Source organism: Mandrillus leucophaeus, unplaced genomic scaffold (genome assembly GCF_000951045.1).
Source record: "Mandrillus leucophaeus isolate KB7577 unplaced genomic scaffold, Mleu.le_1.0 Scaffold1705, whole genome shotgun sequence".
NCBI lineage: Eukaryota > Metazoa > Chordata > Mammalia > Primates > Cercopithecidae > Mandrillus > Mandrillus leucophaeus.
In genome coordinates, this window is record NW_012101705.1 from 73,814 (window position 1) to 85,611 (window position 11,798).

Genomic DNA, 11,798 nt, shown 5'->3' on the forward strand with positions numbered 1-11,798 from the left:
GCCTTCTCTGTGTCAAGCGCTATCCTGGGGATTTCAATACACTGAGATTTGTCCAGTGAGCACTTATTAAACACAACTGAAGTGCCAGACATATAGACAAATATGAAAAGTCACATCTCTATTCTTGAGAAAAGATACCTTATTGAGGACATTAGGCCCATAAGCAAATAATTTACGTACACCGTGGGAAATATTACAGAGGAGGGGGCTGGTTTAGGACAGGATTCATGAAGGAGATTAAGTCTGAGTTGAAAACCTTGACAGATGAAAGCTTTTTCTTTTACATCTTGGGAGTGGAACTTCCATTGTGCCTCTTGGGCAAATCAATTGATACTTTCTAGCTGGAGAGATTATCATGAAAATAGATAATAGGTTGTTCATGAAGTGGTGGAGAAGGAGAGTTAGTTCCATGCCATGTGTCTCCCACTGTGGGATGAGTGAGTGGGGATGAATCCTGCTGCTCTCAAGACAAGAGTTTCTTCAAACTGGCTATAAAAGTTAATGGGCATCTCCACAGTGATTCATTTCCTCTCTGCCACTGATAGGATTTGCTTTCAATATAAGGAGATATTAAAGGTTTGCTTGTATCAGTGATCATGGTCAATACCTCTGTAAAATATGAAGGGACAAAGTCCAGGGCCATAAAAGTCTGCACCCTGTGGAAGCAGGGACAAAATCACAGTATTTTTTTTTCCTTCTTTTTAAATATAATGATTAGTTCATGCTGTTTCTTAGGATTTAAAATTAGAAAAAAAATTACAAGACTCACCTCCATATTATATAGTCATGTCAGTTCTTCTCCAAATCCTTCTACCAGACTTCATTTTTTCACAATCCCCCAAAATACATCTTCTTTGACCTCTTTCTAACGCCATTTCAATGCATACTTTCCACACTGCTGCCCGTCTGGCTAGGGTTCTTCTTTCCACCCTTTCAAAAAACTTCTGACAGGCATGAACTACTAGTAAAACAGAAGCTGTTCATTAGTTAAAATGGATCCTAAGTGAGTAACTGTCAGACTGAAACTATAGGCAATTTACCCGTGACCTCAAATGAAGAAATATTGAGAAGTTCCTCTATTCGACTCAAAATGAAGGTCATCAGTCATTTGAAGAGGAAGGGAAAGGAATCGCATCCAAGCTTGAACCAGGGAAAGCAGAGGAAGAAAACTGGGCTGTAGATGTGACAAAAGAACTCCAGACTCAGTCTATCACATCGCAGAGAATGACAATGATTTCTTTCTAAAGTGGACCCTAGGTGTCAGCTGAGACACTCCTGCTTGGCGACCTAATTACATTTGGCTCAAACATAAGTTCTACAGCTTTTCCCCAAACTCCCTACAATTCCTTCAGTACTCAGAACCTACTTCCATGAGTTTCCCTCTGTCTCTAAGCTTCCCTGCAAACAGTAACAATTCATCTTTTGTTCCACATCAACTTGTTTCCACAAAAAAAATCGCCCCTGTCTTCTTGGTTTGTGCTGTACAATATGGCAGCCACTAGCCACACATAGCTGTTTAAACTTAAGTTTAACTAATTGAAATTAAATGAAGTTCACAATTCAATTCCCCATTCTTAGTCTTCACATTTTGAGTGCTTGATAGCCATGTGTGGCTAGTGACTACCTCACTGAGACCACAGATTAGAATGCATCCATTATCTTAGGGAATTCTGTTTGACAGCTGTACCAGCATGTCACAAACTGATGAGAGTTTACTGCATATCTGCGGACTTATGGAGAGAGATCACATTTTAATTTTTATCAGAATATTCACTTTTATCTAAGCATGTTTAATCACATACCACTTTTGAGAAATGTACTCTCTACCTGTAGGGATGTACTAATGCACAGGTTTCCATTTGGAGTTTTTTAGGAAGCCAAGTTAAATCACCTCATAGAGGAATTTTAATTGTTTCAAGTGGGCTTAGAGCATGAATTCTTCCAAGAGAGGAAATAAGGCATTTCTCCCTGACAAAGAAGTGAATGTCTTCTCCAAAAATATGTTCAGTGAAGTTTTCCTGGACTGGATGCAGTGGTTCATGCCTGTAATCCTAGCACTTTGGGAAGCCGAGGCAGGCAAATAGCCTGAGGTCAGGAGTTCCAGATCAGCCTGACCAATATGGCGAAAGCCCATATCTGCTAAAAATACAAAACTTAGCTGGGCATGGTGGTGGGCACCTAAAATCCCAATCATTTGGGAGGCTGAGGCAGGAGAATCACTTGAACCTGGGAGGTGGAGGCTGCATAGGAGGCTGCTCACACTACTGTACTCCAGCCTGGACAACAGAGCGAGGCTCATCTCAAAAGAAAAAATTAAAAATAAAGTGAAGTTTCCTCTGTGGGAAAAAGAAAGATATGAGTGAGCTTGCTTATTCCCCAGAACAGCTAGATGGAAATACGTAAGAAGAAAAGAGGCAGATTTTGAAGCAACTACTCTTCTTTGGGTTAGTTTTGCTACTAAAAATTGCTGAGCATAAGGTGAGAGAGAGGAAGGAGGTATGATCCCTGACCTAAAGTAGCTTAGTGATATATCAGGTAGCCAACCAGAAAACAGAGACTCTAAGTGCCCCGCGTGGGGTATGTGAGCACAACGGAAGGCATTTCTGCTGTCAGAGAGTAGAATAAGGAAAAGCCTCCAAAGTAATGCTGTAAACCAAACCAAGTTGTCATTGTGGTAAGATCCTGCAGGACAGAAACCAGATGGCTGTTCTTCAACTTTTTCTCACCTCCTGTCCCCTTCCCTACCACACCTACACCCATATACCCAGATTCTTGCACTTAATCACATTCAATATTTATTGAATGAATTAATTAAAAGATGAATAAACATGCCCAAACAAGGAATGAGAAAAAGGGCGTTGCAAGCAGAGGAATGACATGAAAAAAGGCATGGAGGTGTGACCTCGAATGGGGTTGTTCCAGGAAGTACCAACATGTGGTGTTGAAGGAGCACAGATTTGAGTGCATGGAGTATTAGTGCTGGAGGCAAGAGTGACGTGAAGGTGTACGACTCAGAAAGACTTTCCTGCTCTATTGGCAGTCTTGGTGACTGTGGGGCTCAATTGTAATATTTCATCGTAAGTGCAGCAACATCAAGTTTGCATTATCAAAAAAGGCCTCTGATAACACATATACTTAAATTAACATTTTCTAATGAAGTCTCAATTTAATCAGGATCAGATTTTTTTTTTCTTTTGAGACGGAGTCTCGCTGTGTCGCCCAGGCTGGAGTGCAGTGTGCAGTGGCACCATCTCGGCTCACTGTAAGCTCTGCCTCCTGGGTTCACGCCATTCTCCCGCCTCAGCCTCCTAAGTAGCTGGGACTACAGGCGCCCGCCACCATGCCCGGCTCATTTTTTGTATTTGTAGTAGAGATGGGGTTTCACCGTGTTAGCCAGGATGGTCTCGATCTCCTGACCTTGTGATCCGCTCGCCTTGGCCTTCCAAAGTGCTGGGATTATAGGCATGAGCCACCGCGCCTGGCCAGATCTTAGAATATTTTCACTTCATTCCTAACTCTCTTTAATATCAGTTGTTATTTTCTGGTATTTTTGTTCCTACTTATATTAAAAATAAAATAAAGGTACTATTAATTTTATTTTAAACATTGTTATAACTATTTAATACAGTCAACACTTATTTCTTTATTGTAACATATCTTCTAGGATTCTTTTATTTTTTGACAAAGGGCATGCTTAGGCAGTAATTTCCATGAGTCTATGGATAGCAATCTTAACTACATTCTTATAACTTTAACATATCTTTTTGTCATACTAACCCTTAATGGTTGGTTGGCTGGGTACAGAATTCCAGGTTGAAAGTTGTTTTCCTTTGCACTTTAAAGCTAGAGTTCCATACTACCCAGCCATAAAAAGGAATGAAATAATGGCATTTACAGCAACCTAGATGGAATTGGAGACTCTTATTCTAAGTGAAGTAACTTAGGAATGGAAAACCAAACATTGTATGTTCTCAGTCATATGTGGAAGTTATTAGGATACAAAGGCACAAGAACGATCCATTGGACTTTGGGGACTCAGGCTAAAGGGTGGGGGTGGCAGGAGAGAAAAGGCTACACATTGGGTATAGTATACACCGCTTGGGTAATGGGTGCCCCCAAATCTCAGAAATCACTGCTAAAGAACTTATTCATGTAATCGAACACCACCTGTTCCCCCAAAAACCTATTGAAATTAAAAATAATAAAGAAATAAAGAAATAAAGTTAGTATTCAAAAGCTGCCTGGCCTCCACTGTATCTCTCCATTATGGTGCCATCCCCATCCTTGTTACTTTGAAGGTGATTGCTGCTGATTTGGGACTTTGAGGATTCTCACTTTGTACATTTCATGTATGAGGTGTCTATATGTAGACATTTTAAAAAAATAAACTTACTATTCGTGGACCTTTTTGATTCAGATATTTTTCTGGTCCTTTATATTCTTGCATCTCAAAGGTTTATGTGAGTCCTATCAATGCCTTCATTTGGAGCTAGTCAATGTGAGGGTTCAGTGAGAGACCTCTCAAAAGACCTATGAACATCTAGTTTTCTCATCTGTTCTACTCTCTTCTCTCCCATCTCAAGTCTTTCAATCTATATAATGGCGTGGGGTAGCAGACTAAGGGTTGGGATGGCTGGTGGAAACACAGGAGATCTATCTAATCAACCATTTTGTCAGAACTTTTCTGTCTTACATCTGGACCAGGACTTCTGAAGTTGAAAGACTTGGAGTTAACATCTTTGTACACCACTGTGCCATGAAGCAATGATGATTCCCATCCAGCTGCCTAAAGAGAAAGAGGTTGGTGTCAAACAAGTAGTGCAGCAAATAAATTGATCTAGTAATACCATCATTCCATGTACAGATTAGCAACCTCAGGGTCCTAAAGGCTTTAAATCTTTATATAACGGCATGGAGGTAGCAGACTGAGGGTTGCAATAGCTGGTGAGAACACAGAAGATCTATCTAATCTGAGGGTCCAAAAGGCTCAGTATCATGCCCAGTGTCACACAGTGAGTGCATAATAGAATGCGGACCTGAACCAACAGCCATAGGAGGCCAAGCCGTGTGCTCTTCTCCCAGAGCACCAGCAGAATGGGAGAGATTCTCGAAAATGTTCTTTGTAAACCATGAAAGCATTACTTTCTCATGTCCTACCATGAATTTATGCACCTGATGGAAAAAATCTAATAACAAAGACTGAGTAGCATTTTTCAAACAACATTGAGCTGGGAGCAAGGAAGCTGGCTTCTGATATCAGCTTCACCCACAACTGTCTGTGCAGTAAACTAGTCGCAATGTTTCCCTAGGCCTCATTTTCCTTACCAGTAGAACAAAAGAGTAAGATTCGATAACTACTATGGTCCCTTCCAGACTTAAAGTTTCCAGACATAAAGGTCCTTTACAGACTTAAATCTGTAGTTTGAAGTTGAGTCATCTCTGGCACCTACAACCTAATCCTTTGCCATCTACACTGGAAAAGAAAATCTTGTTACTTTTTTCAAATAGCTTATTTTTCAGTAGAACTGTATTTCGGCAAACGGCTAGATTTGGAGTCAGAAGGACAAGTTTCAGTGTCCAGGTCCACTGCTGACCAGTGTTGTGAACCTCGGAAGGTTTCTAATCTCTCTCAAGGTCGGGTGTCTTGAGTGTGTAATGGGGATGTCTGTCCTATGTTGCTCACAAGGATATTTGATGACTTAAGGGAAAACCCTTTACTGTAACACACTCTGTTGATGTAAGCTATTTTGACATGATCACCCTTGTTCCGCGGAAGAAGCTCAAATAGTAGATCTCTGAGGAAACTCATGCATGTTGAGGGAGTGGAGTTGGTGCTTTAGGAGGAAAATCTGTGTGTGGGCTTCAAGTCCCACCGCATGGGTCATAACCCATGCCTGACCCTGACAGAAAATCCTTCTAGAAGTAAAAGAGAAATAAAAGAAATCCACAATACCAAGGGATAAAAAGACAGCCATGAAAAAGTAACTTAAGGGGAGAGGAAGATGGGCTTATAACAGATTACAGGATATTGTCAGTTTTAATAACGGGACGTAAAGAAAAGATTCTGTTTGCACACAGGGAGAGGTTCTTTTCCTGGCTAGTCAGAGTACACCTTATGTACATTCTCAAGTCGTCTCTCATATGATTCATTTTTTTCACTGTAGATAAGACTTTTATGGATGGATTATTTTTCTCAAATAATATTATTGCTTTATGATTAAAGTAAAGATTATTAATTCCTGAGGCAAGAAGATATAAAAGCTCTGGAAACTTTGACAGGGACCACTGGAGACACTGAAGAAGGCAGGGGCCCTCAGAGTCTTGGTTGCCAAACAGGTAATCCTCCTTGCGGTTGATGATGGGGGGCTTTCTTTAAACATCTGTTTTCCTCTGTCAGCTATTAGCCAGGCCAGAAATGACAAATCGTATTTCTAGCGAGGCTTGTCAGGCTTTCTGTTGCTGTGTTGTTTGATTTAAATTATTTACCTTCTTTTCTTCCTTCACTGTAAAGAGCATTGGCTTTGGTGTCAAGCTGTTGGGTTAAATCTTGGCTCTGCAGTCTGGTAGCTCACTGCAACCTCTGCCTCCCAGGTTCAAGTGATTCTCCTGCCTCAGCCTCCCGAGTAGCTGCGATTACACCACCGCGCCCAGCTAATTTTTGTATTTTTTAACAGAGACAGGGTTTTACCATGTTGGCCAGGCTGGTCTCGAACTCCTGATCTCAGGTGATCCACCCACCTCGGCCTCTCAAAGTGCTGGGATTTCAGCCATGAGCCAGTACGCCTGGCCTAGTGCAGCTTACTTATGAACATGACAGGTAGGCATTCGATGAATGCCAGTTCACTTTATTTGAGAGTTAGATTGTATATTCAGATTTTTTAATCACAAAGTATGATTAAATGTGGATTCAATGAATTAACTCATTTTAATAATTATTTGGGAGGGAAATCCAGAACTCAGTTTCATACTTATATTAGAACAAAGTCCAGACAGATGAAAATAGAAGAGAACACTGATAAATAGTTTAACCTTATGGGACAATAATGGGCAGTCTTTTGATATAAATATAAATTTAAAAAATATTTTTAAAAACATAAAAAATAATATTTTTGAAAATTTCAGAATGGCAAAAATTATAAGAGAAAAATACAAACTGAGAAATACTATAAGTAACACGTGAAATGCAATAAACATACAAAAAGAATCTCACAAATTGGAGAAAAAAACAATGAAATAGAAAAATGCATAAAACTGTAAACTGAAAATTCACCAAATACAAAAAGCAAATCATTATATAAAAAGATGTTCAACTTCATTAGTAATTATAAAATATTTTAAATCACTAAAGTTCTTTAATATACCAAAAATTAACCAAAAATTTCACAAAATTAAGCATTCACTGGGAGCTTAGGGAACCCATCCTTTTAGTGCCCTATTAATGAGGTAAATGGCACAGCCCATACATTTAACAAAGGGTATTAAAATGACAATGTGCATGTTGTGTGATGCCACGACCCTACATACGAGAATTTATACTAAAGAAAAAATTTAAAATGCATGAAAGTTATGTGAGTGCAAGAAAATGTATTACAATCAATCTTTTTCTGAGAAACAAAACCAGGTTATGGGACAATATGATCCCATTTATATAAAATTGTACACGAAAGATATCTGTAGGCTAGTCACCAAATTATCTATCTCCTGGAGGTGGGGTTTACTTCTTATTTTCTAGTTTTGCATTGATTTTCTAATAGCTCATGTGTTGTTTGCTAATGGGGAAAAGATAAAGCCATGTTCTTTATTTTTAAAAATGATGTCAACTAAGCGTAAAGCAAAGAGTGCTGATGGAGTCAGATCCGCTTGAAGCTGGTGTCCATGAACAAATGACTTCATACTTACTGACCTCAGGTTTTCTCATCTGTAAAATGTGGGTATTGGACACTGTGCTCACGTTTAATTTTAACATTTAAAAATTCAATGTCGGAGCCACTCTATTGGATTTTCTTGACACCAAATGCCCATATCCGCCTTATCCGTGAGGAAGTTTGCCTTGGGCGCCCTCTGCTGGCTCTCCTGAAGCTAACAGGGGCGAGTGCTCAGTGGTTTACAAATTGCCTCCATTCAGATTGTGAAACTGTTCAGCCTGCTATAGTTAGATCTCGGCATCGGCCCAGGAGGTCTTGCAGGTAAGAACAAAATCTCTTAAAAGTTTCTAACCTGTACATCTAACTTGAGATTCCCTTCATTATAAAGTCTGGATTTAAACAGGAAAATATTGTATTATTTTCCTCCATATGTGAGTCGGCATCTAGATTCCTGGGTCTTTCTCACCTGTGCAAATGTGTTCAGATTTGCAGATCAAGGAGAACCCAGGAGTTTTAAAGAAGCGCTAATAAGGTCTTGGAGATCCTTGCAGTAGCTACATCCTCAGGGGAGGAGGAAGATGGCTTCCAGAAGCATGCGGTTGCTCCTATTGCTGAACTGCCTGGCCAAAGTAGGAGTAGTGGGTGGTGAGTATCCATCACTTAGCTGGAACCGAGCCACAGCCAGTGTTCACACAGCCCACGTGGGACACCCTTCCATTCACCCACAAAAACATTTAGGAACTGCAGGAAATAGGTTTTTAAACATGGAGATGAAAAACAAAGACAAGTACTAAAAAATGCAAGGGCTGTGGAATCCAACAAAACCCAATTCCATATGATTATAACCCATACTTAAATCATCAGTTAAGTGTAAGTTATAACATTAATTTAGCAAGTTTTTTTGTGAAGGGCAGAGATAATGTGTTTAAAACACCTGTTGCCTAGCAGATTGTCAATAAGTCATAGCCATCATCAGAATTCCTCAATGCTTATGCACTGGTTTACCATTTGAGCATTATTAGGGATTCCAGTTTGCAAGGGACCTACAGTCGAGTTGGAGAGATGACGCTTAAACATTTATAGATCACACATCAAGTGCAAAGTAACATGGCAACAAAGTGAGTAGCAATATTGTAGAATCCACCAATAGAGAAAGCAGGGGAGGAACACTGTACAAGTGAGCTAAGAAGAAATGTCACAGAATACCAGAAATGGAAGGAAATGAAATGTGATCTCATCTGGTGTCATTTCTTTGTTCTATTTATAAGGAAAATGGATTCCAGAAAAGGGTAGAGATTTGCCCAACGTCACACAGTAAGACTAAGTGATGTTTGGGCTTCTAGTGCCTTTCACAGTCCCATGTGGCCTTGCTGGGTGTTGGGCATGTAAGAGTGAGTGAAGAATCCATGTTTGAGCATTGCCTCTGTTGAGAAGAGGGCTTCCAGAGGGGTCCAGTGCTGTCTGTTACTTAGCACTGCTACTGCTAGGGAATGCCCTCGGCCAACGGTAGGATGGTTTGGAAGGACATACAAAGAGAAGCAAGGTTCTTTGGGCATCGTCTTGGCCCCTCTGGCTGCAGCCGGTGGTCCTAGTCATAGCTTATCCTTAATATGTCCTCCATGGCTCTTTGCCTTCAACCCTACACCCGTTCGTTGAACTATCTCAGGCTTCTCAGGACCTGTGGAACTCAGCCATGTGAGAGAAACCATACAAGAGAGTGCAAGGCTCTGAGGGGCTGCTCTTGAGCCCCTCCTGCAGAGCTGTCTTCTGTGGCCATTTCTACATGGCCAGGTGATTCCCTGCCACTCTTGTTCTGTGCTGACTTCAGGCCTCCTTATTGAAACTTGAAATTTGCCCGAGCTATATCCCGGGGAATGTGATACAACCCTCTTCCCACCCCTGGGATCTCACTAACCTCTCTGGCTTCTCTCCTGAGGAGGAAATGCAGACACAACATTCACCACAGATCCTTCAATTTCTCTTTTCCAGGTAGATCTCCCTCCCAGCTGTAGAAGGACATTCCACTTATTTTTACTATCTTGGGGGATCCTCCCTTATGACATATCCTAAATGTTCTTTGCACGGCCCTACTTAAGAGAAATAGAGGGGACTTAGAAATTAATTTTCTCTCTCAGTGAATATTAGACTCTTGTTGCTTCCACAGTGAGTTCTTTGTCCTGATACCTGCCCTTCACCTGAAGCAATTCATGGCATTGATTCAGTGAGCGGGGAGACATAGAGCAACATCATTTACGGACACTAAAAAACTTCATCTGCCTTATATTTTCAAAACTATTACATAATAATGATGATGGGTGTTAATAGTTTCAGGTTTTAACTAGCTACTGTTTATCGAACAATTCCTATACAGTAAGCTCTGTGCTAATCACTGTACGTGAGTTATCTTAATTAATCCTCCCAACAACTGTGTGAAGAAGGCATATATTGTTGATCCTACTGTACAGACAAGAAAAGTAAAGCTAAAAGAGATTAAATCACGTTTCTAAGGTCACACATGTAATAAGTGATGGAGTAGAAAGAGTATTAGAGTAGTCCAGGCAAGACGCTGGAAGCTGAAACCTCTTAACAATGCATGTATAGAGATGAGGAGCTCTAGCACCATGTAAGGTGGGGTCAACATTCTAAGGCCACCATGGAAACATTGACTTCTCTCCCAGTTTCCACCGCACTCCCCATCTGGATAACCTCAGTACTTTACTCACCCCTGTGAGGAGGTTCCCTTCTCTGTACAATGGAAATGGTTATCCACACCTATCTCTCAGGGAGGCTCTGGTAATTAAACAAAATAATCTCAACGAATGTGCTTGACCCATATAGGATTTAAAGCATTCACTTGAGCATCATTACTAAGATGACTAAGACTTGGAGTCAGACTGTCTGTCTGGGGTCAAATCTTGCTTTTATCATTTATTTGCTGTAGGATCCTGGGACATGATGACTTCTTTCTGCCTTTGCTTCTTCATCTGGAACATAGGAATAATGACAAGGTTATTATGAAGATTATTAGAATATATGTAAATGGTCTGGACCTGCCTCGGGTACATAGTAAATGCTCAATAAATTTGTGGAGTAAGGCCGGGTGCGGTGGCTCATGCCTGTAATCCCAGAACTCTGAGACACCAAGGCGGGTAGATCACTTGAGCCCAGAAGTTCAAGATCAGCCTGGGCAACGTGGCGAAACTCCATCCCTACTTAAAAAAAGTACAAAAAACTAGCCTGGTATGGTGGTGCTCGCCTGTAGTCCCAGCTACTCGGGAGGCTGAGGTGGGAGGACCACCTGAGCCCGGGAAGTCGAGGCTGCAGTGAGCTGAGATGGCACTGCTGCACTCCAACCTGGGCGATGCGAGTGGGATAGCAGAAGGCAGAGCCACAGCACAGCAGAGCGGCTGTTAGTTGCGTATCTAAGAGCTAAAATGTCTCCACCAGGGGGCTCACAGCCATAGCTGCAACATTGCAGAGTGTGGGGCAGAGGGGAGGGGAGAGAGATGAAGGGAGGAAAGAGGAGGGGGAGAAAAAGAATGAGAAACAGGGAACAGACAGTCATAGGCAAGGAGGGACACACATAGGCAGAGAGACAAAAGAGACAGAGAGTAGAAAGACAGGGAGAGAACGGAGAGATGCATAGAAAGTCAAAGACGGGCCGGGCGCGGTGGCTCAAGCCTGTAATCCCAGCACTTTGGGAGGCCGAGACGGGCAGATCACGAGGTCAGGAAATCGAGACCATCCTGGTTAACACGGTGAAACCCCCTAAAAAATACGAAAAACTAGCCGGGCGAGGTGGCGGGCACCTGTAGTCCCAGCTACTCAGGAGGCTGAGGCAGCAGAATGGCGAGAACCCGGGAGGCGCAGCTTGCAGTGAGCTAAGATCCAGCCACTGCACTCCAGCCTGGGCGACAGAGCGAGACTCCGCCT

At 41.6% G+C, this 11,798-nt stretch overlaps 1 protein-coding gene across 3 annotated transcripts in view; it reads left to right on the plus strand.

Moving 5' to 3' along the window:
- Nucleotides 1-6,084: 6,084 nt before the first annotated feature.
- REG4 (regenerating islet-derived family, member 4) overlaps nt 6,085-11,798 on the plus strand; it is a 28,148-nt gene continuing 22,434 nt past the window's right edge. For 2 of the 3 annotated variants that reach the window (XM_011976903.1, XM_011976904.1), the window contains exons 1-2: nt 6,085-6,336; nt 8,350-8,510. In XM_011976903.1, coding sequence (XP_011832293.1) covers nt 8,444-8,510 — 67 coding nt within the window. In that variant the 5' untranslated portion in view covers nt 6,085-6,336; nt 8,350-8,443. The remainder of the gene's footprint in view (nt 6,337-8,349; nt 8,511-11,798) is intronic. The other variant, XM_011976905.1, reaches the window with a different exon arrangement.